General features: G+C 45.5%; 1 protein-coding gene across 3 annotated transcripts in view; it reads right to left on the reverse strand.

Moving 5' to 3' along the window:
- FLNB (filamin B) overlaps positions 1–25,838 on the reverse strand; it is an 82,598-nt gene that overhangs the window by 45,495 nt on the left and 11,265 nt on the right. For all 3 annotated transcript variants that reach the window (XM_067303727.1, XM_067303726.1, XM_067303728.1), the window contains exons 2-7: positions 8,076–8,324; positions 6,869–6,966; positions 5,786–5,933; positions 2,601–2,719; positions 1,781–1,858; positions 811–973 (exon numbers count right to left, since the gene is read on the reverse strand). In XM_067303727.1, the coding sequence (XP_067159828.1) occupies positions 811–973; positions 1,781–1,858; positions 2,601–2,719; positions 5,786–5,933; positions 6,869–6,966; positions 8,076–8,324 (855 nt within the window). The remainder of the gene's footprint in view (positions 1–810; positions 974–1,780; positions 1,859–2,600; positions 2,720–5,785; positions 5,934–6,868; positions 6,967–8,075; positions 8,325–25,838) is intronic.

Below are 25,838 nucleotides of genomic sequence, written 5' to 3' on the forward strand. Positions count from 1 at the left end.
ACCTTGTTTAACTTATCATGCAACAAAAACAGTTTTCAGAGGCCAGACGTGTCTTTACATGATTCAGACTACTCCCTCTCCCAATCAGAGGCTGAATGTAACATTTCCCCTCACTGCAACCACATTTAATTTTATTTCTAAGCACCCTCAGGCAGAAGGCAATTTAAAATATGCTGTTCAGCATATTTCAGTATTTAAATACTTCAGGTAACTGCCCTAAGTACTTTCACATTGTTCTAAATGGATGAGCATTTGTAGCATCTTATCGACTCATTCCTCTAGGCTACAGCATTGGCTTAATAGCAGACAACAAGCCACATGATGGAGATGGTCTAATAAAGATAGTAGCCCTCTAATAATTACAAGAGAAGTTGAAACTGGTTTGTCATTGAAGCATGAACTCAAAGTACTACTGCAGCAGATCCTTTCGGTAAAGTTAAATATAGAACACATTAAGCATTCACAGTTTATTTAGAGTTCATCCTTCAGAGGTAGGCATTTCACATCCCCGTTTAAAATGAGTAGGGGGAGGAAACTAGCTGGGAACCTGCCTGGTGCCATCCAGCAAGTTCATGGCAAAGTCCTGGGTAACGTTTAGCATCCTCCCATCTGAATTCAGCTCAATACTTCAGATACTTCACACACAGCTGAAGTCTGCAGAGCAGCCTGACTATTCCTTCACCTCTCAACTTGATGGAGATGTAAGCCCTCTTCCACTTTTCAGCTGCAAACGGTATTTGTCTATTCCTCCAGGGTTCTCCTCAAGTTTGAGGAAGCTGTAGGACTTCAGCACTCATTTGTTCTGCTTACCTGCTGTGTAGAGGTCAAAGTAGGTAGGTTTGTTAGCAATATTTCCTGTTGCCTCCAATCCTGGTCCCTTTGCTGTTACTTTGCTTGCATCTCCCTGGGCTTTGTCAACATTCACTTCGAATGGACTCTTCGAAATGTGCTGTCCAGCAAACAGGACTGAGACCTAGAGCCGCATAAAGACAGCATCAACTCCAAATCACTGGAGCAGAGGCAGTGCTCAGTCACCACTAGTTGCCTGGCAGATTTCACTGCCATGTAATGAAGCACAAGGTAAAGCACCTGAATGGTTAGGGTGGAGGCTTTATGCCTCACAGGCAAGACAGTCCATGCATCAGATAACCTGTCCACACAACGTAACTGCTTGCCACTGTACTCCTCATCACAAGGTCAGCCACACCAGCTAAGACAGTTAAATCTAGATGTGCCAGTAAAAGGCAAATCATTATCCAGCAATGAAGCGGCACCAAAGGTTGCATGTATCTTGGCGGGCTAGCTGTGAGGACAGGCTCTGCCATTTAGGCAAGTGCCGAATAATGGGATCATCCATCATAAACCTGGTTCTACAGGACCCTGGGGACAGAGCTGGGTGGGGAACCTGCTCTGCAAAACCCCTCAAGCGGACCATATCATCAGCAAGGAAACGCAACAACCCACAGAACTGGTTTCAGGAGTTGCAGCAAGTGGCTTCATGCGAGAGAAGAGCAAGCCATAGCAATGCCTGCAAGACCCCATCTCACCCAAACACCCACACTGTTTCTCCCAGACCACGTACCTCTCTCCCCCTCGGAAAGGGAACAGCTCATTAGTCCAGACTGAGAACTAACACCACATCAGGTTACTTTTTCTTCAGGATGACCCCCACGTGGCTATTAGGTCATTAGTAAACGTGCAACCTGAAGGGGCCCATTTTAACACCTAGCAAAGCAGCTCACTCAGCAAGAGAATTCTGTTCATTCAACACAGAACTTACCTTGTGAGGTCCAGTGACCTTTGGCACATACTGAACAGAATAGGTTTTGTTTTTGTCACTGGCTGGCACCACCTTTGCCTAGGAAAGAAAAATTCATGTTAGAGTTGTGCCTATGCACTACAGTCTAAGACTTTTCTGGGTAGCACTTGATCCTGAGAACTATTTCCATAATCATACATGTTTCTGTGGGAGCAAGTATACTTGCTAACTCTCCATCTCGTACAGAAAAAAAGAACCATTGGTTTTGTATTTAGATGAGATGAATCAAGCCACCATTCACCCAGCCTATTCTTCTTTGCTATTAACTGCTATACTAAGGCCAAAGTTGAGGCAATGTTAAGTCCAATGTACAGCTGTATTTTTCTGGAATGTCGTAACATGATCAAGTGGAGCACTTGGATAAAAAGTTTCTATAAACATTAGAACCAGCATTTTGACTCAAAATGATTCATGGCATCTAAATAGCTGGTTTAGCCATTCTTGCAGAATGAGTAAGGGTAGACAATGATTTAGTGATGTGTGTTATCTAAAAATGCACTCCAGCATGTACTTGGCCAGTCAAGCCAAAGCACTACAACCACTGGACGTTTGAGTTGTGTTTTTCAGTTGCAGAGTGAAGATTTTTTTAATTCCAGCTTTTCCAGGAAGGCAATTATGAGAAAAAGCTTAACGCTTGCACTTTTGGTAGATGGTATTTTGCAACTTCTTTTGACATTACTTATCTGCTAAGACCTCACTTGTTAATGAAAGAGGTTACTGTAAAAATTTCAATGTTCAGACTAGCTTTAAGTTTTCCCCAAGAAATATTTAACATACACACCTCTTCTCTGTTTCCTTCCGGATCCTCTATAAAGACCATTAGGTCTCCCTGCCCAGCACTGATGGTGTCTACTGTGAAGTTAGCAGGCTGCTTCACCATATTTCCATGAGGCTCAATTCCTGTGAGGCAGATGCAGAGCAGCAAAATTAGCTGTTGCTACAAAACCCAAAAGGTAGCTTGGAGACTATACCCAAGCTGTCCAACCCATCCTCCCACACCAGCATCTGGCAGCCACCAGCTTCCCAGGGCCACTGGGTTATACCTGTTCACCATCTACCCAGAACATCAGGCTCATCATAACCCCCACTTTTATAATATAAGCAGCTTTAAAAGTTGGTTGAATCAACTCATAGCAGGACCTCTGGCAGAGTCAGGCATCCAGCCTGTGTCTGCCTTTGAGTGAAAGCAAGTTGCCCTGCTTGCTGGAGCAATGTGTTGAGTGTCGCTCCTATAGCTGGCTAACGGCCTTGCAGTTCAGGTTCGCTCACAGCGAGGGGGGTATGTGCAGTAATTACTCTTCAAGAACTGTTCGGTCAGCACAGTTTGTTTCACGCAGCTAAAGCGGCTGTAACGCTGCCGCACCACAGGCCGGGGAACTGGGGAAGCAGGGGAGAAATTCTGGGAAGCCTTTTGGTAAAGGCGTTACCCTAGAGCCAAGGGTGAAAGACTTGTTTTTAAGCAAGACTGTTCTCAGCTATACTGTCCTATTTTACTCCATTTTCAGAACTTAATCAGTTGTTTAGACTTCTCATTTGAAAGCTACTCAAACTATTTTGCCAGACTGAACACCATACAAATGGCACACAGAACCATCTTAAGCCATGGAAACCCTGCAACTCACTGCCACTTTGGTTTAACTTTTAATCAGACTGTTTCCTTATTCCTTAGCATAAGGCCTGCTACAGCATGCACTTACCAGCAGTGTTTCATCATCTCTTTATATTTAGCCCTAGGTCATTACACCTGTCATGGTGGTGTCAGACCGAGTGGGTGGAAGAACTTCCCAAAATTGCTAGTTCTAGACGAGTCCAAACACATATACCCTTCCTTCCAAGGGAATTACACATCAGCTTATTCATAAAACCATGGGCACTACTTCTCCACAGCACAATTAGTGGAAAATGCAAAGTCTGATAGATTATAAGGGAAGTGGTTGTGAACAACAGAATTCCTCAACTTGTTTATCTTCAGAAAACAATAACTTGAGAGCAATGCAAGGAAGATAATGTTTTTACTAGGAAATCTGAGCATTCTGATAAGGTGTTAACAATTGACATATTCATTCTTTCAAACTAACCCCTAGATTATCATCTAGTTTAAACAGCTACAAATTTGCTCTGCATATCTTCAATCCACTGCACAAGCATTAGAATACAGTATTTAAGTCTCTCTCCTGAAGGCTCAAAGACATGGATCGCTTATCCTCAGAAGGCAGCTTTGGCCAGGATGGCATTAGCAACAGCACTTTCTGAACAGCAAGGCTACATCTGATCTTCTAGGTGTTACCCTCTTCTCAGAGACCTACTTTGGCTGGTTAAATGAGAATTCATAGCAATTGCATCACTGACAATATGTACAATTCTCTACAACAACTTCGTAGGCTCATTTCACAGCAAATCCTCAGACAGCTGACCTAGGAATAAACTACAGCAGTAGCAAACTTCACACTTGATGATCACCTTTTCTGGAAGCATAAAACTGTTCCTCTTTTGTCCAAAAGACCCTGTCCAGTTTACTAGTGAGCTCTTGCTGTTGGTGTCACCTTGCAGCTCCATCCCTGTACATCTAGACATACATTAGCCAGGCAGGCTTGTCATTTATATTCAGTGACTCCATTTTGGCAATTAAGTTTGGGAAAACAACAATCTTTCAAGAAGAGCTGCTCACTCATTATAATCTCCATTAGAATGGCATGACAGCACAGTATGCACAGAAGTAGAAAAAAAAGATCCAAGTTCTTGAAATAATACGAACATGAATAAAGCCAGACTTGGCAGATTGATGCAGGTTGATCAAAGTCATTTATAAAGAAACTTAAGTATAGACAGCTTGTATATTTGAGATTTGACAAATATGTCTTCGTATTTTTGCTCTGCTGTAGAAGCCACCAACGAAAGGACGTAAACCCCAAGTAGTGCTAAACCTGCTTCTGACTACAGTAACTGCTCTTTAGTGCAGAGAAAGCGCATTTCCCACGCCCATGCATTCAACTACTTGAGTTTCAATTGAGAACCAAGTTGAAAAAACAACTACGGTATCTAAAAAGTTCAGGAAGGTCTCCTTCCCTTCCATTACACTCTCACACACCCAACTCTGAAATCCACTAATTCTAAAAAATCTTGAAGGACCACACAGCAAGCCCCAAATCTAAAACAAGATGGAAGGGAGAACAAACTTAAATGTAGTACAGAAGAGATGTCTTGCTAAATACCAAATGCATTAAGGGTAAAAATCTGTTACTCATTCAGTTGTACTTGTATTCCAATCTAGAGCAGAATCACAACTGAAGTTACAGGAATTATCCATTTAAAATGCAAGCAAAAAATATGAATACCTACATAGATCTACAACTGCATAAATATTTATGGACACATCCGCCCAATTAGCAAACACAGCATTATTTAATGTTTGAAGGATTACCAACCCGTCTTGGTGCATGTGCAATCAAAGTATTCACATCTGCCAATCAATTTAAATAACTGATTTAGAATCAGCGTACCCCGATACGTCTGTCACCGCTGCCTGGGGAACTGGGCTCACTGCCTCTACAGAGTGCCTGCTCAGAGGTATACGCAGATGAAAAGGGGGTTTTCTTCTTTAAAGGAGGGCTTTATCATCAGAAGCATTCACTCCTGTATCAATGACTGTCAGCAGCAATACTGCTACTTAGATTTCAAACCAAGGTCATTTTAGCCCCATCTCATGCTACTTCTTCCAGCTATGGACTGCAAGGCTGGCAGCTTGCAAAACAGGTTCAGAGAGTTTGGGGAATTTACATGTTAGAACTAGGAGTGTCTTTTGGACTATATCCACGTATTTCTGAAATCAGGCACCACACCAAGAGTATACAAGTGAAACTTTGAAGTCTGTTACTGTAGGTCTGGAGTTCAACATAAGCAGAAAACCCCACCCAGTTTTCTGAAGAGTCAAATACTCTGTGCAGCTTAAGCTTACTGAGTCCTTACCTCTGCCATAAGCTCTTGCTTTCTTTGGATTCAGTTTGGGTTTTAAAGGAGCTCCTGGTTTGAGCTTGGCTTTGGGAAACTGAGACAGGTAAGTCATTACAGAGTGTTCATCCACGTCAGGGTGGATAATTTCTTCAGGTGTAATAACCTGAAAGATAACGCAATAAAGTTTATTGTATCAGTGCTTGGTTACTGCATGCCAACATAGAAACAGAGCTACGGCACAGATTCTTACATTTCCAAACTTGCTGATGACATTTCTTACATTCATTCTCCCTTAGATACAAACAACATCATTTATTATCTCATGGCAAGAAAATCAAGCAGCTCATTACAGTCCCAATGTGGTTTGAGGGATACAATGTTTTTTGCACCTTGATTATTAGGGGTTTAGTGACAAACTAAATAATAGAAAGCCAAGACAACTGTAGCTACACTCCCCCCAAAAGCTACCTGCGGATAACTGAACCTGAAAGAATTAAGACCTCGTAATTCTGTCCTGAATTGCTACAGTCCTGAACTACAGAGCTTGCAAAGTGAAACTTTCATCCAGTTTCTTTTTCTGGTCCCAAGATACAAGCTGCTCCAACAGTTTTGGATATTTCAGCACTTTTGTCCAACTTTACCAGTATGAAAATAATCTGTTCTGAAAATACATTGTTCTCTATTTAAAAACCATCATTGCAAGAGATTTCCTAACCCAGTGAGTTTTTTTCTTCCAGGAATTCAATGCAGCAAAAGAACAAACTCACTCAGTGGACTATTAAATAGGGCACCACCAAAAGTACACTTTTTCCCCCACACCATCTACATGTTGCAACTCTGGCTATTTTCAGCGGAGAGACCTAAACAAAATCTAACAGCTAGCGCTCTGATATGTAACAGCAGATTACATTAAAATCTGCCCTTTCTTAGACAATTTCACTCAAGTAAACAAGTGACTTCCAGAAGTGTCCAGTTTCACCTGCTCTTCCAAGTCTAAATTCAAGTTTGCTCAGAGTCCAAGTCGCAAGTACCACAAAGCTATCTTTTGTGCTTCCAGCACGCGCCCAGCCTGCGGCTTCGCAGCCCGGACTCCCTTACCTGCGGCACCCCCAGCCAGTCGTCTGCCTGCTGCATGGCTTCGCGAGCGTTGTCAACGGGCTTGTTCGGGTCCCAGGTCTCCCAGTCAGGGCACAGGCCTGCAAGCATGTTTCAGTTGTTACATGTCGTCTGTAAAGAAGCTTCCCTAGCTAAAGAAACCGAGTACAAATTTCACAGCTGCTTGTATTATGCAGCTATATAGCACACCATTCAGACCTTTGCAAAACTGGAAAACTAAGGAAAAGATTTAAGCCAGCTCATTGCAAGATTAGTAAAAGAGCTCCTAATGCAGACTTATCCACTTACCATCCTTCAAGAAAAACACTGAAATTTTGATGTGTGTCAAACCAAAACAAGATGAGCGCATGCTGCTCACTGAAAACGCTTCCAAGACAACAACTGGCATCTCCAAGGGCTTTTCTCCTAGCACAGACATCCAAAAGCCAATTCTGAAAGATTCCCACCCACCTTGCCAGCCAAACCAAAAACCAAGGATAGACTTTCAGTCAGCCACACAAGTGCACTGTTTTAGATTCAACCTGTGGAAGACACCATTCCAAATTCAGTACCAATACATCTAGTGAGCCTTTAAGTTCTGCTGGTTCTTCTGCAGCAAATTCCAAAAAGAACATTTCAGCTCTTTGCCACAGTGCCCCAACCTGCATTACAGGAGCACCAGCAATTGCATTAACAAGGCCATTTCACAGGAAGGTAAGGGAACTGTGCCTCTTTCACACCTCATCATGTTACTTGGCCAAAGCAGCACGGCCTTAACTTGCTAAACATTGAAGTTTCAAGCAGTGTACAGCTTCTGGCTACGTTGTGCTCCCTGTGCAATCCTGTCTCAGGAGAACACATGAAACCTCCTGCTGCACCCTGAATTTGAAAGGTTGTTGGCACTTGCTGTGGGAACAGGTCTTTCTTGCATTTAATAGTCAGTATTTGCACCTTTGCCCCTTGCACCCAGTACAAAGCTTAGCTATGGCAACTCCAATAATGCAATCACCCATTCTGCTTTAAGCCAGTATTTCTCTTGGCCAAGTCATCTACAACATGCTTCTTCCCGCAGCTGGCCTCTTTAGACTCCAGTTTTCTTCAGAGCCTCGTTCCCATCTCCAGCTAAGCAGTGAAAACCTCATCCTATGCAAACAGCAGAGCCACCACGAAGGAGTAAGGAAAACGCTGACCACCCGAGCAAAGGACTTACCTGGAGCACAGCTGTCAACAAGAGCCCCCAGTGCTTTGCCATCCTGCCAGTTTTGATTGAAGTTTGTGATTGGCAAGTAAGGAATTTTGTTCTGAATCCACCCCAGAAGTCTCTGCTTAGGGGTCTGCTTTTTTGCATCATCATCACCTTCATCCTCCCACACTGGCATGGAAATTGAGTAGTGGAGGATAAGGGTCCATATTAGGCCAAGGATCAACTTCAAGTTTCCATCAACTATGGCTTTACTATCTGGAAGACAAAAGACATAAAACTGATTATCCCCCATCCTAAAGGACAGAGGCACATTAATAAAGTACCTTGCCCAAACTTGTGCCCAGGTAGTCATGGACAAGAGAAGCTACCCAGGTCACTTCAGGCCCTTGTTCAGGGAGAGACTCCACTCTTCATGCCCTGAATTAGACAGGAGGAAAGAGCAGGCTCAGGACTCAGCGTTCTCCTGCTACAACACAAAAGCTGCCCAATATCACCGCAGATGTTCTCACATAAGCAGATCATCCAACAAGCCTTTCACCTCAGTCCTATTTTTGGCCAGCAAACCCCACAGCACAACCATTACCGCAGACTGTTCTTTCTTTTTGCCACTTCAAAGTGCAGGGATTTCCAGCTCCACTTCATCTCTATTTTGCATCAGTATCTGCTGAGCTGCCAAGTTGGTGCTCGGAAATTGCAGGCCCCCCCAGTGCTGGCGGGGGTTTTTTTATATTATATATTATATCTATACTGCCACAGGTTATAGCCAGCAAGGAAACAGCTCTGGCAGGAGAGACAGGCACACCAGGTCTGCAGGGCTGGCGTCACTCCCCTTTGAAACTTTGCAACACTAAGGTTAGAAGAATCAGCAGTTAAAGAAAGATCTCTATTATTTTCCATTTAGATGGTAATTGCCACCCATTATTTTTAGTGGCATTTGTATCTTATGAAACAAGCCAAACAGGATGCAATGGATTTCACAAGAACACCATCCCAACAGGGGCTGAATACTCCAGGGCATACCTAAAGCAACGTTTAGGAAGCTGCACTCATATATGTAAATGCGCCCCCACACACGCACCAATAGTTTGCATTAAAAATGGCAGCAAAAACATGCTACATAATAAAACCCAGCAGAGACAGAGTTTGGAATTAGAACGAAGTCTGGATATATCAAGACCTAGCTATAAACAGCAAAGTGGGAAGCGAAAGACGATAAGGCATCCTTTTTGCACCATTACATTTCTGTTTGCACAATCATTTCATTCATGTTACTCAACCACTATAAACTGAGAGTTAAAAAAAGAAAAAGCAAGCTCTGGCAAAACCAAGTCACACTCTAGTCTAACAGAAGTTTATCACCACAGTGGCCACACAACAGCTCTACTGTAGGACGTACGAGACAGCTATGTTTACGGCTGCTGGGCATCAAGACCAGACTGCTGTAGGAAGCTGTCTGCCAGGGCATTTTGGCCTCCTGAGGCGAGACCTCTATAGTTTTGTGAGCACCCCTGTAAAATGCTGTGGTTTTAGGGGTCACAGGTTAGATGCATTCCCTTTGAGTTTGCAGTTGCTACTCAGGTTATATCTTACTTCTAATGATTCTACTCTGTTAGGGCTCAAAGAAGGGATGCTCCGTAACAGTACAAGACACTGAGTCTGATTTATCTTTTCATTCACAGCAGCAAGTTATACCAGAGCATTTTTCTTGTTCTTTCCTCCATTACAGTGAAAACAATTACAGAAATCCCTTTTCAGCCAACAGAAGTTACAAGTGATCCAGAAGCTTTTGTATGCTCTCCATCCACCAGAGCAAATGTTGAAGTAAAGTCAACTAAAGTCAACTAAGTCACCTTCCTGCCACCAGAATATTTATACAGGGATCTTAATGAGTCCTAGCTATCAAAAAAAAAAGTGTTCAGCACTTCAGTGGCCCCCTCGAGTTCAAATTCAGAGTGTTTACAAGTAAAGTCCTCTGAGCTTCACCTCACCATGCTAGGCATGCATTAGCTCACTCCTCTTCAGTTACAGAGACCGCAGTAGTAACTCAATACCATGCTATCAAAGTAAAAAGATGGCTTGACTTCCAAAACAAAGAAAAAGTGATTATAGAGAATAGTGACCAAGAACAGTCAGCGCCAGAGTGTTCACTTTAACCCAATGCTCAGGCAAAGTAGTTAATATTTACACGGTTTCACAATAGAACAGTATGTTCTGAGCAGATAATACTGTAACATCAGACCTTGAATACCATTTTGCCTTTCTGGATAGCTAACATCTGGTCTTTAGTCAGATTTTATTTTTATTTTTTTAAACATCAGTTTTGACTAATCTTACAGAATTTTGATAAGTGTCTAACACATGACTGCTCATAGCTGATTTCACATCCAGACTGAGATATACGATAGCTATGAAGTGATAAACCCTTGCCAGATTTTAATTACAAGTTCCAAGGTAAAAGTCTACACCACCTAAGTAGCGTTGTCTCCTAACAACAGTTAGGCACATAGTCCTTTGTATTATTCCACTTCCTCACTGCTTTCAGCTGAATCCCAAACTATTCAGGGGAGAGAAGATGCTCCAGGACAGCTTCTCAAGGAAAGCTTCTTGAAAGGAATTGCAGAGCACAAGGAAGAGCTGTATTTTATAGCTCTTCAGAAGACACAGACCCAAAACTCTCCCTACAGCGAGACACCTCAGTGTTCAAGCTTCCCAAGCTGGAATTAAGGGCTGGAACGTGCAAAAACCAGAACGCTAGTGCCTGAGGTGGGAGCCCCTTATTGCCCCCTCTTGCACCCGAGCTGCTGCTCTTTGCTCTGCCCCACGCCTGCCGTACTTCTGTCCGACGCGATCACGACAGAACAGTTCATTCAAAAGGAAGTTTTAGAGTAAACCACTAGCAATCACATCACCAAGCCAGAAATTCCTCAGAGCTTTAGTTTCAGATTTATACTGACATCGGCATTTTTACTAGAGCGGACACAGCGATGATTTAGTATACCAGAATTAAGCTTGTTTCAGAAAGCCATCCCGCATTCCCAGGGACGAAAGCCAGCAAGCCAGAGTCACCTCAAGTACGCTGCTACACGCACATTACTTAAGATAAAAAATGGCCTATTTCATATTTACGGCCCATAAATAATGTCTATATGCAGATGTGCCACGGTTGCCGCAGCAACCGGCTCCGTGTTAATTCAGGCGGCCAAAGCCGCTTCCTCCAGCGCTTCATCGCCATTTCCGAGGGCATGACTCAGCAGCAGCCTTTGACCGGAGGAAAAGGGCGCACGCACAAAGGACAGCTTCACACGAGGAACCGGAATCTCCCCTCCTATCGGGCTCATCTCGAGAGGCCGGGAGCGAGGCAGTTCCCCTAGCCACGGGAAAAGGCTCCCGCGGGTTGCAATAGGAACGGGACAGTCCTTCCTCCTCGGGGGCTGCTCACACCCCTGCAACTCTATTTTGCCAGTAAAGTTAGTACGCTCTTAAGGTTCCCGAATTTCCTGATGTGCATAGGGATCTCATGACGTAATTTCTTCCAAGTCTGCTTGCAGGAGTTGCCTGCTTTCATCTGGGGTGGGGAGGGGGGGGAGGGAGAAGGACTCGCGGCCAGGACAGGAGGATCATCAGCAATAAGCAGAGCCGCCCGCACGCTCTTCCCACAAACTGTGCCTCTTCCAGCTCCAGAGGATCTCAGGCTCCAACTTGCAACTCGCCCACTGGTTTGCCTGGGCTCAGGATCTGTATCGCAACAGGAAAGGACCTTCCAGGTTCAAGAAGAGATCCTGTGTCATGGAGAACCACATCACGAAACTCCTGCAATCTGCCCAAAACACTGTCCTGCCTATGCCAAAGGGGAGGCTGCTTCAGGACCTCGCTCCAGTTTGCAGTACTCGCCCGTCTGCAGAGAAACAGTCTAGTCTACTGAACAGGCCCTTCGCTGCAGGCTGAGCCCCCCAGCACTGCGTGAAGCTTGGCTCCCCTCAGCAGCCTCCCTCCCGTCTCTCCAGAAGAGCCTTCGCTTTGGTGGTGCCATCTTAACTAACTGACCAAAAATATTCAGATGTTCACTCTCTTTGGGGTCTCTCTAGGTATTAGGATGCAAGCCCTGCCCAGTAAAATAAGCATCTGTTAACAGGACCTCCACCAGGAATACAGAACCGGTCAGCTCTGAAAGTAGTTTAGTACAACCAAAGTTGCCAGTGTCCTGTGTCAGTCTGACACATCCAAGATTTTGGAACAGCGAAAAATCCCTCCAACTCCAATAGCACTTAAGCATCAACAATTACTGCTTCGCGTACTATTCTGTACCCTAATTCAGCTGGTTTTCCAACAGATTCCAAGCATTCCCTGGTTTGCTTCAGGACACTTTTGCCAGCTATACCAGACTGGAAAATGGATCATAAGAACAGCAGATCTTGCAACGATGCTTTCCTACTAGGAACTTCACTGAGCCTTTCAAGTTTCATTTCTCAGTTACTCCTCTGGAGCTGGCAAGCAATTTATAGCATAAAAATATGCATACTAATTGTGGTCAGCACTTCAGAACTACAGTGTAACTGCACGGCCCCTCGAGTTTTCATTTCCACTACCAGCAGTTTGGCATTCAGCTTTGATAAGTTCGGTATATACAAGCAAACCGTCTGCTTTCAGCTGTGCTAGAGGCACTATAGCAGATTCACACAACTCTGAGGATAAAAGCTTAAGGTTTTAGGTTATGCTCACCCCCTCATTGGATACACCAAGAAGCATCTCCACGTGGCAGCTTTCAAAGAACTAGACTTCATCTCTCATTATTTAAAGACTGCTGGAGCAAGAGTTTTCTCTACTGTTATCAGGCTTCACTTCTGCTCTTGGACCAACCTGAATGTACTAACTTCTCCTTACGGGCTTATCCTGCCCTGGGTAACAGTGAGGAGTCTGCCCTGACAAGCCTGGGTAGAGTCTGCAGTAGGTGAATTTGTCTCATTTTCCAAGCGTGTATTTACTTCGTGGCAAGATGCAAGTCTCCCAAGATTCAAGGACTTCTCCCTGTGCCAACTGATGGCAACAGCAGTGGCTCCCTGCCTTCCACCAGGGCTATAGAAGTGAGTCATTGCATCTTGTCCACCAGGATAATTTAGCAGGCCTGAAAAATTCTTTGCAGAACCGTTATAGACAACTTGCTTTTTTTTTTTTTTTCTTTCAAGAAAATGCAGTGATCCACATAATTTACTTTATTCATGTTTGAAGCATGAATTAATCTCTGTAAGCTCCAAGCACACATATGCCAGAATACAGTCATTCAGTGATTAACTTTATGGAGTATGAGAAGACACGCTTTGGGGTATGCCTCAACAACTCAACAACTGAGTCACACCACTAGTATGTGCAGCAGCAGGGCAGAGAGCAGGATAGCTGCAGAGTTCCATTTGCCTTGTACTTCCAAATGATGGTTTTATGGAGAGCATGGGTATAACCTAGGAATTCATAGCTCGAGTGCCACAACTTTTCGCCTGCCTCAAAACAATATTTATCAAGACTTGTACTCTGCTGGAAACAAAGATTGGCTTTAGTAGTGTCATCTAGAACAGCAAAGTTCGCAGGATGCAGAAGTTTGCAAAGGACACAATAGTTTTGGCCTGATACATGCAAGTTCTGTCAACAGTCAGCTGTGACTCTGAATTTGTGAACGCTGCTAAGTGACCACTTTCAGACAGTCTGCATATTATCATGGCTAGACAGATGGTCCAGAACCAGGAATAAGTAGAAACACTCATGTTTGGATTTAACAGCAGCCTTTATTCCCACCTCCATTGTTTAATACATATTTTTACCTCAGTTACTCTAATTGTAGCTTGCATTCCTCCTATAAAATTACCAGATGGCAACAAAAGAGCAATAACCATCAAGCAGCATGAAGTCTTTGTTTTGATGCATTAAATCAGAAGTAATTTGCAGGAACACATTTAAGTCAGCCTGCTGCAGAGCTGAAGTTAGAAGCCCTGGCGTTCTGCTGCGGCTTAACATTACCTACACGATGACTGTTCAGGAGAACCTGCCAACCAGACTTAAGTTGTTCTGCAGAATTAACATCAGCATTGAACAAGCAAGCACTCACTCTTCAGTTTAAAAACACACACACCGCTATATATAGCCTACAACATTAAGTTTTATGTAGGAGTATCCTGCTTCTTAGTCAGCTATTAGCATTTAAGTGGCTGCCTGATAGGGTGAAGAGGAGAACAGACTGAACCAGAGCTAGTTTGTTTCCTCCATCACACCTCAGAGTCTAGATTGTAATTCTTACCCTTTTATTATCCTATTAACTAAGTGGCAACCAGCCCAAAAAATGGATTATGGAGATTCCATAAGGCCTGCAGTACACACCACCAATTTAAATCTTGAAAAGGAACCAAGTTTAAACTACTCAAGATGATTTATAATTGTTGCTCTACGCTGAATACTAACATGATATGTTACACTTGGACTGTTAATATCACACTCTTTAAAGCACAGAGTTAAGACATTTTAGTACCTAGCTCTGAGCCAGTGTTGTAACTAGTTTAAGCCAAAAATGTGACCATCCCAAGACAAACGTGTGCCATTTTTATGGCTTGGGCTGCAACAGACCTCACATCCCAACTTACCAAGTGGAAAGCTGCCAAAGCTGCAGAGCTTGGTACTCTGCATTTTCCCTTGTACCAAGCCCAACAGCAAGTGCCACAGCTCTGAAACTTGACCTTGATTTGAAGCTTGCAAATTTATCTACTCCAGTAGAGACCTCTAAACTCTCCCTACAGTTTTGTGCACTAGCAAGCCGGAGAGTAACATTCCCCACTTGATGTCGGCTCTTTAAATATAGCCATCTTAGGCCCATTAAGTCACAATATCCATGACTAATTCAGTGTCTTTTGCATTTAGTCTAAGCACCTAGGATATGCCACAATTTCATTCTAAGCCTTCTTCAGAGCTATTAAGAATATTTATTAAACTTGTAATCTACCATCACTTGATTTCAAGAGCTTGTGCTTCAAGAGAAATTCCTGTGATCCTAGGAACCTTCTGAAACAGCTTCACTTGCCCTCTTTGGGCTTTCTCCCAGCCCAGAGTACAACTTTCGTTTCAGTCAACTCTGTATGGAAAGAAACATGGTTTCCAGAGCAAAACCAAGCTTTTAACAGAAGATCTTGTCCCAGACGCAGAACAGAAGTTCCATCATTCCTCTGCTCAAAGGGTTTCAAGTTGCAACATGAAAATTCCAAGCAGATTTTTAGGAAAAAACTATGTGAGGAACTGTTGCATAGTGGAACAGAAGCTCAGAGAAACTGTAAAATCTCCATCCTCAGAGATATTCAAACTCAACGCTGCCTTGAGCAATTTGATCTAGTTGGACCTGTTCTGAGTACGGTGCTTAGACTACATGACCTTCAGTGGCGTCTTTAAAACTAAGTTATTCTGATTACAAAAAAAAATCCAAGGTTTGTGAATAGTATCGTTTGCTCTTGTGCAAGTCAGCTTTATATTCAGATTAAGCACACAAGTATTAGACAAACTGTGGCAACACTCCTTGAACTCTGCCCTACAGTAGAGCTTCAAGTCATTTTCTGTCAGACAATTAGTGGAAATAAGATAAGCTAGAGCAGCAGACAGCTTCCTTACTAAATTGAGCTAGTAATACAGCCTGTGTTAAGTCTTGTGAAACAAATGAAGGACTGAAAAAGCAACTTTAAGTAGTTAATTTTATTTTTTTTAAACATGCAATTGCTTGGTTGAGGCTGTAGTCAACATGACTCAGTTGCTACCTGAGCAAAGTCATCTCAGAAGTTTTACTGTTGGTCTACTGTTGGTGGAAGTTCTACCTCAGTCAGACAGCACTGATCGTAACATTCAGCTCCTCTAAAAAAGTGGTCACCTTCCAATCTTGCATCTTCCCCATTTACCGTTTGGCTTTATACCCTCATATGCAGGAAGAAGAACTCAGAACATATGGCCCTTAATACAAAACAAAGAAGCGGTCCCAGCAACAGCCCTTATTCCATGTTTCCAGATACAAATGGAACTTCAGAGTGCACAAAGTTCCCCTCAGTTACACATTTATGTCTAGATCTTAGAAACTTTAAATCCTGATATTTGGTAGTCTGATCACTTTCCCACTGCTAATTATTCTCATCCCTTTGTCAAAAAGCTAAAACAATTGTAGGGGGGCAAAAATCAAGTACTCATTAGGGCTTAATATTCTGCAACAGTTAAAACTCCACATTCGTTGAGCTCTTTCAAGGTCCTCCTCTGCACCGTTTGTGCACGCCAAACAGAAGTATGCAGATGAGACGAAGCCGAGCAAGCTGTCTAAGGAAATTCTTTGCTGAAGCATCCAGTATGTGTTCGCTCCACAGGCTTACTGTGCCTGCTAAAGACATTAGTAACATCCTCTGTAGGGATACGTCTGTAAATCAATTACATGGGTTCCTTTCTGCTTTGAGAAACATACTTCAACCATTTCCTTCAATGACCCCTTACGCCTAGGTCCACCTCGCAACTTTGCAGACCTCAGAGCATAGCTTGTCCTCTGGAAGCATGCAGCCAGCTTACCCAGGGAAAGCACAAGCTGTGCTTGTCTCACATAGTTGGCATCAAAGTAGTTGAATTTTGGCCAGTTTCTTAGATTCCTAGCTATGATCTGCTAGCCTCTAATGGCAACAAACTCCAGACTGATTACATCTTGACTTCAGCGGTGTTTGCAGTTTGTTCTACATAAAAGAACTGTTCCTCTGTATCCAGCTTACCTGAATACCAACTCTTCGTTCTTTCCTGGCTTAGTTTTTGCATAGTGCCAAGACAGCATCCAGACACAGCCAGCGGTCACCTTTACTAAAGAGTGTCAAGGCATTACCTGTATCTTAAGGAAGTGTAAGTGATACCCTTTACACATCAGATCTACTAAGCTTTTTACAAAGTGAGTTTTCAGAGGAGCGTGATGCTGAGTGGAGGCTTGTAATAATACTCTGTGTCCAGATCAGCACTCAGTTAGAAGATGCAAAACCAGTTTTTGCAAGAGGGGAATAGGGTGGTGGGAGTGGGGGGGGCATTTTCCTCTTTGTCAAGATCCTGCGCAAGAGATTCATCTTGGGACTTGAGAAATTAAACCCTGCGATTCAGGGGTTTCAACAGTTAAGATTTTACTTTAACTGGATTTCAAGCCATCCAGGTTTGTCAGAGATCTTCAGGCTGCAATCACATCCATGGCCCTGTACTTCTTGCTGGTACATGTTGGACCTCAAAGAATCTCTCATGAGGTGAAAGTCAACTGTAAAAACAAGTTCAAATTCAGCCCTTTCAGTGTAGGCTTGGGAGGAGGGAGGGGAGAGCTTTAATGCAGAAAAGAATAAGAAAAGATCAAACCACAGGGGCTCACAAGAGTGAAATACAGATTAAGATAACTTATCAATGGGCACCTAGATTATACTTCTCACATCCAGAAGAGTAAAGTATAACATGAAGCAAGTTTTAGCTAGCAGTGTAATAGCAACAGCCACCAAACCAGTTTCTTCAAAAACAAGTGGAAACCCAAGGGAGTTGGAAGAAGTCACAAGAATTTCAAAACAGAAACTGTTAGGGTGGGGGGAAAAAGAAAGTCAAACTAAGGGTGGCTTAAGATCAAATTCCTTAATACTTCCACCCTGAAGACACCTAGTGCTTCTGTTGCTTTAAGAGCCATATACGAAGTTACATATGTGGGCATGACAAGGAAAGTGTGTTGCTCTGATGTTGGAGAAGCCACGAGCAGAAGTTGGTAGTGCACAACCCACCTGGCGCACGCGTGTGCCGAGTGCAGCTCGGGAACATCTCTGCCAAGAAGAAAGCAAGCGGCAGGCGGATATTTGGGTTTGGCAGTGCTGCCACCAGGAGCAACCCACCAGCAGAGGAACTGCAGGATAAGCCAGGCTGCTTGAGAAAAGCACTTCCAGAGGCACAAGCAGGGCCCAATGCTGTCTGCATGCTGCTGAAACTGGACTAATGGAAAGCAAGGATGTAATACCAAAATGAGAATAAGAGCTACCATTCGCACCAGCTATGGAAGAGCCATTTGCTCACTGCCAAATTGGTCCCCCCTGCAGCTGCAGCGCCGTGAATGCAGATAACCAGCCACCAGCTGAGTCACACATAGAAACTGCACCACACATTATTTGCGATCCTTAAAAAAAAAAGGCAGCCTGAATGTTCGGTCTTTTTACGCCAGCAAGTTTTCATAAGCGCGGCTTTGTCTGCAGCGAGCTCGTCCCCTGCCAGCGCCGCGGGGCAGCCTGCCAGCCGGCCCGCTCCGCTCACCACCGCCGGGGCTGGAAACCCTGCTCGTTAACCAGGGCGCCCGCTGGTGCCCCGCGCTAATAACAATAAAAATAATAATAATCTCCGGCTCCCGCTGGAGAAGGGCTGCGGAGCCGTTCCCGCGCCCTCGCGCCCCGCGGTGCATGCCGCGGCTGATGACATCATCGACGAAACGGGGCTGACAACAGGCACGGGGAGCACCGGCCCTGTCACCGCACGCATTCCCTGCTGCTGAGCTCATCTCTCCGCTGGTGCCGGAGCCCCTGGAGCCGCCCGGCTTCAGCTGCGCTCGTGTCCTGGCAGCACCTTCCCGCCAGCCGTCGGCGAAAGAGGGGGCGACCTGACGCCCAGCCCCTCTTCGCCGCAGGACGGTGCATTTGCTGCAACGCAGCAAGGCTTTGCTTTCGCGGGATGGTACATTTGAGTCAGCAGCGCTGCTATCAAAATAGAACTTGCTGCCTTTGAATTGAAGTGAGGCATTAAAATTTCAGTCGAATATGAAATTGTCTAAGCTTAGCAAGAAATACTTGTCTAGGAGTCTGATAAACTGGAGATTATTTCATGCACGCATGCAAACAGAAAAGGCACACCACACGCTTACACAACTGGAAAACCAAGCCTTGATCAGCAAGGCTGAGCTGATAAAAACAGCCTTAAGAGTCAGCAGGTTTAACACAACCAAACTAAGCATGCTCCCTGAAGCATGACAGCACTGTAACGATCTCTGCAGAAATAATTTAAAGCCTTGCTAGTTTATTTCAGATTCCACCAAGGTTAAAGAAACCCATTAGCTCTTGCAAGGACCCCCCAGGCCTGCCAGCGGCTCTGGGTGACAGGCCGTTAGCGCTGCGTCGTTAGACCCGGAACTGCTGCAGGAAGGTCCCTGCCCTTAACCAAGGGGGAGCAGGAAACTCCCCCCTCGGACATCAGCACGTACTGGAGACAGAGAAGGGGCGAGAGAAGCAGCTGGGAGGTAAAAAGGGAAAAAGGCCCCTCTTTCCGCCCAAGCAAGTCGTACAGTGCCCAAGAAGGACCGAGATGGCCTAACTCGGAACAGCGCTTTCATTTAGACACCTCCACCCAGTCAGCAGCTCCGCAGCAGAGAGAGGCTCTGCCAGAACGGCGACGAGACGCAAACGGCGTCAGCGCTGCAAGGACGGTGCTGCTCGCGCGGCCTGCCCCTGCCGAGGCGCCGCGGCGCGGCTTTGGGGAAGCCGGAGCTGCCCGCGCGGGAGGCACGGCAGCGCAGCACAGCGCGGCTGCGGCTCCTGGAGAGCGGATTTCTGCCGAATGAGGGGAAAGGGGGGAGAGAGGAGGAAACCTCCCTTCTCCAGGCTGGCGGCAGCGAGCAGGGAAGGGCTGAAGGGAGGCAAAGGGAAGGGCGCAGAGGCAGCAGCACCATGACCCCCCCGAGCCCCGCGCCCCCACGGCGCTATCCGAGAAGCAACTGAAACAGCGGGGCAAGACCCTGCACCGTAACTCCGGGTAGAAGCAGCAGCTACTTCACACTGTTTTCCCCAATCCTGGACCAGAGCATGGGGAAGGGGGCTAGGAAAGGACAGCAGAAAGCGTAGCCTTAAAGCAGTCCAATTGCACTGGCCTACCAGGAGCGACCCCCCCCCATTTGGAGGCAGCCACATAGTCTGAGGGCAGGGGGGGAAAAAAAAGGGAAAAAAAAAGGGGGGGGGGGATGAAACAAAAAAGCAAAGTCCTGCAGTATAAATAGACTCCGGGCAAGCCAGATACCAGTGGCATTAGTCCCCAGCACCTCCGTGGAGCAGAGCCTCAGACCAGTGCACCACCAGCACAGGAAACTGCTCCGTGCCCGCTCAGGAAAGCCACTGCTCTGTAACCAGGTCCTGACTTCACCGTCTCCGCTCAGATTTGCAACGGCCCCATCTGCATCATTGCACCATCCTTCTCCCATTTTAGACCTGGGTCTAAAATGCTGCCAGCTGCTTCCTCAGTGCTTTTACGTTACAACGTCAGGTACCTTTGCTGAGAGCTGCAAGGCCGAACAGCAACAAGCAATCCAGAGGTTTCCAGACGCCAGGGTGACCTCTGCATTACTGAAGAGCATGTTTACTCACACTGGGGGTAGGTCAAGATAGCTATAAGAAACAGCATGTAAAATTCTGCCGAGATAAATGAGCCTATTCAGATATGGCTGTCTAACGTCTTCTCTGCAGCAGACGCCAAGCACTAAAGCTGCAGTGGATGGAATTTCTGAAGCCAAAACCAACACGTTGGAAATTATCAGAAGTGATTACTGTTTGGGGAAATCCTTGGCCACAACATACCCTGAGATTCAGTTTTTCCGTCTGAAACCAGAATCACTGCACTGACAGAGGACTGTTAGAAGGAAATCCCCATTCATGCAGCCCTGCACAGCTCAACCAAGCTCCACTTCATGCTGCAAGGCTGAAGAGCTCAAGACTGGAGCATACTTCGTGGTCCTGGGTTGGTAACAGTCCAGAAAATACCTTGCCAGTTATTTTAGCTCCTCAAAAGACTTGTGGTTTGTCTAGCAACTGGAGAGCATCAAGGCTACTATCTGCATGGATTCTGAACACCAAACACTACAGCACACTTCCACAGAGCTTTTCCAACACATTTAAGCACAGATAGCCCGTTCCAGATACTCTGCAGTTGTCTGTAGTTTAGCGATAAGATTATTCCAGGATTTCAGAAGGTCAGCTATCTCTATCCTACCACTTCCTGAGAAGCAATAGGAAAAGCAGCTCTCTACAACAAGCAATCACACCCCACTCCTGAGAGGGCCAGTTGTCCTAAAAATCTCTCCCCAATGTCTAAGTCATTTTGACAATTAACTTCCACATTGAGATGGAAGTGGGCACTCTTAGCACAAAAACTCAGCATTGAATACAGCCCTACATCTGCATATTGCCACGAGAACACATCTTGTCTCCTCAGAGAAGCAGTTTCCCCGCTGACGTTCATGCTCCATAACAACCCGCTGCAATTCAGCATTGCCAAGATGGTGCAGACTGCCTGGAAGTCAGCTGCACTCTCGCCGCTGAACTCTAGCCACCATTACAACACCGCTGTGCAAGTGCCAATCGGGAAGATGTCATGAAAAGTCTGTATAAACCAAGCCCCTTTCTATGGCTGCATTCCAAGCAAGGACACTGGAGGCAGTTAGATGGTCACTACAGACATACGCTCCCATTGCTCTTCTGCTACAACCCCGGCAAGCATCCAAGTCACTGCACCTCTTTCACCCTCATGAACTAACAACCCTTATTTGTTAGTTCTTCTTACAGAGAAAGAGCTAGAGGATTAGTTTGGGGGGGCAGTTGTTTTTTTAATTTTATTTTATTACTCTGCACAGCACTTTTGCTTTTCCATGACCACTATGAAGATGTCTTAATGCTTTTGCATCTAAGCCAGCCAGATGTTTGTTCTTTATTAGCTTTCATATATTGATACCTATCCTCCCCTCCACTGGAAATCATGACTGTCCCTTTTCTAAAAATAAAGGAGGCCACTTTCTTCCTAGAAGGTCAAGCCTTAAAACAAAGGCAGAACAAGTCAGTCAGTCTTGTGCAGCTGCTTCTTGAAGGAACAGGCTTTCCATTCTTTCTGGAAAAAGCAGTGAAGTCGTTTAAGCATAATTTTGTATACTTGTACAACCCAGAAGTAAACACACTTCCATCTGCTCATAATGTTGAGCGCAAGGCTCTCCCCTGCACAGTAGAGATTTAAGACCTGTATGTTTAACATTCCACATAGGACAGCATTGTGTTTATACGGTTTCAGCTAAAAGCTGCTAACATAAGGAATAGACGTTTGGCTTGAGGCCCAGATAATTCATCTGATCACGGCAGCCACTATCAGACAGGCCTCTTTTGAGAGGAGGCTTCAAAAAGCCAGGAGAGCAGCAGTGAATCTGCAAAGCAGCACACTGTATGGGTGGTCCCTGAGCACCTTAAGCAGCACCATATGGAATTAATGGTACAGCTTTAGCACATATTAGCCCCAGCTGTTTAGTGCAGATTTGTGTACCCGTTCCTCCTCTCCCCCCCGCCCCAACGCCAGAGTTTCATGCTGCACCTCGGAGCGGAGCCGGGGCTGCCTGCACGGCGCAGCCACCACCAAGGCGCGAGCCTTGCATGGCCCCACGCCATCTCCCAGGTCTCCGGCTCACGTCCGCTGCTGCGGGCCGACCCGGCGCAGCTCCCGCAGAGCCACTGTCACGTGCGGGCGGTCCCGCACCGCACCGAGCGCGAGCTCCGTTTCTGCGCGGCGATGGAGGAACCATTTCGCTGGCTCCCCCCCTCCCGCCAGACGCCTCCTCCGCAGGCCAGGCGCCCCCGGCCAGCGCGCTTGCCTGTAACAAGAAGCAGAAGGACCTCAGTGCATTTAACAAGGTCAGCCGAAGCCAACTTTGTCGGGAGCTGCTCAAGCGTGACAGGCTCTGGCTGCTAACGGCACTTTGGAGCTAGCCAGAGCTAAGAGGGAAACCACCTTTGCTCTCCCGCTGCCGGACTTCAAGGCGTTCAGCTCCAGAACCACGACTACACGCTTCACACAAGCGTCTCCACGCTCAGCAAGCTCGCAGCTTCCTCCGAGGTTCCCAGGGACAGCACCATGTCACACCACATGCTCACCGAGCAGGGTGCAGGCAATCACCCAGACAGTCGCCAGCTCCAAGATCTAGTTTTTAATCTGCAGTCTCGCATTGTTCGCATTTGTGAGCCTATTGTATTCTGCATTTTTAAGACGACAAAAAAAGCAGCACTGGCTTTAGGGGAGGTTTTGCTGGAGCTGGAATAGCTGCAGCTGTACTGCAGGATGCACTGCTCTGTGACCCCCCCTCCGTAACATCACCTGATTTCACACCAATCAGTAGTACTGAAGTCTGAGGACCAGACTGTCCAGGTATCAACGCCCTAAAGACAAGCTGCTCATCTCTCCGTGTTTTTAAAGACGAGCTCCGTTAGGAATGCAAGAGATTTATGCACCGAGGCAGTCTGCCATGTGTTCCACACCAAGGAACAACATGTCTCTGCCTTAGGTAGTTTAGGTACCATTAACATTTCTACACATATGCACAAGCACACCGTTGGCCTGCTATTTACACAGCAGTCAGTGCCCAGGGACTAAATCCATGTTATCCCAGAACAGATTAATTGTACACAGATCCAGAGACAGGCAAGTCTTGTTTAGCCTACGTAAGACCAGACTGCCCTTCTGGGATTCAGAAGCTGGCTCCTGTGGCTACACCCATTATACGTTACTTAGGAGAACTTTTAAGACTACCAGGTTAGGTACAAAGTTAGGCTGCTCTGTCTATCATCATTTCCTCAATTTCACCATGAAAAACGCTTAGTAGCATGCCTAGCTGTTGCCTCCAGCCAGCCAGAACAAGAACTACAGGTACTTGTCCTATTCCTAGATGGGGACAGGGCTGCTCATTTTAGCTTCTGTGCTTCAGCTTGAATACTTTCGCTGTCCAGATACTGTTTCAGAAGTCTGAATTATTTTTCTTACAGCTACAATATGAAATATTCTGCAGCTTGTTAAAACCTATATTTAAGTAATAAAGCTGGTTAATCAAAATGTTTAACCTTCCTCTGCCTTAGGCAGTGTTTTCAACCAATAGCTGCAGCAGTTCGCATTAAACAGTTTACTTTCCCGCCTTGCAATTAAAAACCTGTTACATGTACATAGTTTAGCTTCAGTTATTTATCCATATCAGAAGAGGTACTTCCTTAGTTTTAAGTACTGAGCTCAGAGCTATGCTATAATACCACAGCAAAATCTGTAGTAGATCTGTTGAAGCAGAATTTTGTGCTACTAGTGTCAGGGAGGCATCCCCGTTGGAATTAGGGTCATTTAGCAGAGCTTTAACTTTGGGCAACTCCAGACATCTCGGCTGTTTCCAGTAACTGAACTAGCAACTTCTTACTCAAGTCCATCGCTGCTGGTGTAGCGGCCTTGCCTGTCAGTCCGTCGTTTTACCTGTTCTGCAGTGCTGAAGCATGAGGCAGGCCCCAAAACCATAGCCTGTCACCACTTTGCATAAGTGTCTTGCAGGGAAGGAGTCCATTAGTCCATTCTGCAAGGATTTAAAACATGCAGAAGCCAACTTTCAGCTCGGATACTTCTAACAGAAACTCAAAATGGGATGAGGAGCTCCCAGGAGGCATGCACAGAAACACAGGCCAAACTCAGCCCTACCTCCGGAAAAAGAAAACAGCCTCAAGGTCACCCCAAGACTCAGGCTGGGGGCTCTGGCCAGTGAGCCAGAGCACATACCAGAACTTGATTTCATTGCAAAGAGAACCAGCTCAGGGAGCCCTGTAAATTATCCTTGTCAGATAACCCCTGATAATTTCCTTTCAGAAAGCGCTTTCCAGGCTGAACTCCTCACTTTTAGAAGCTGGATATTTTTAAGTTCCCAGCAGATACTAGTGGTGAGCTGCAGGTCTGTTGCCATCACTTCGACCTTTCAATTGAGAGAACTGAAAGCCCACGAGCTGGTGGTATGGCATGGTGCACCTGAGCTGCACCCCAGGAAGAAAGCTCTACCAGAGCAGAGCAGGCAGAGCCAGAGCCAGCCAGGACAAGCAACCTTCTGTCCCAGCCAGTGCAGTCCTGACCCTAAAGGAGTAGCACATCTCTATCTCACTTCATGACATCGTCAACATCAGAATACAGACAGCTGGTCCAAGGTTATTTTAGCAATGGAAGGATGGTGAGTGCTTCAACTTTCAAATTTCACCCAATTAAGATGCATGAAAATGTCTCAGACCAGGGTAGCACCAAAGGTCCTGTACATTTGACTTCCAAAGCTGCTGCATCTCACTCATATTGAGAAAAATCTAAGAATATGCCCAATAATCTTTGCAATATGTATTTCATGAGCCAAGGCTCACAGCAAGTAAGGATCCTAGTGGCGATAGGGTTAATTCTCTCTGGGACAAGGCCTCTACATTAGCCTTGTTCAGGAGTCCCATATGCTCCTGTCTTTACAGCTGCAGATGTCTGCAAGTCATTAGCTTGTCCAGTAATGCTCACTTAGCAGCCACTAATCATCTAGCTATGACAGCACCAAGGTCAGGGCTTTGCCTTCCAAGCTTTAAAGTGGTAGTGAGCTCAATGAAAAAACTTTAATTAGTCATCTTCCCCCTCGATACATTGGGGGAGAATCTGGACCACAGGGAAGACAAGTTCAGAGTTATCCAACTTTTTTTGGGTGCAAAAACTAATTGGCTACCTGTGAGCCCTGCCTGCTTCTGTATAGCTCTGCTGAGTACTTACGAGTGCACTGATTCAAGTCCAGGACAGGTTATCTGCAGGCACTCCTCGCTAGCTTGCATAGTCCATAAAGTCTTACTTGGCCCTTGACAACTGATTGAGCTGACAATGCTTGTTCTTGCCCATTATTCAGGTTAGGTCAGGACAGTACTATCAGTAGAAAATTTGCTCTATTAGCATACA

Source organism: Apteryx mantelli, chromosome 12, assembly GCF_036417845.1.
Source record: "Apteryx mantelli isolate bAptMan1 chromosome 12, bAptMan1.hap1, whole genome shotgun sequence".
NCBI classification, from domain to species: domain Eukaryota; kingdom Metazoa; phylum Chordata; class Aves; order Apterygiformes; family Apterygidae; genus Apteryx; species Apteryx mantelli.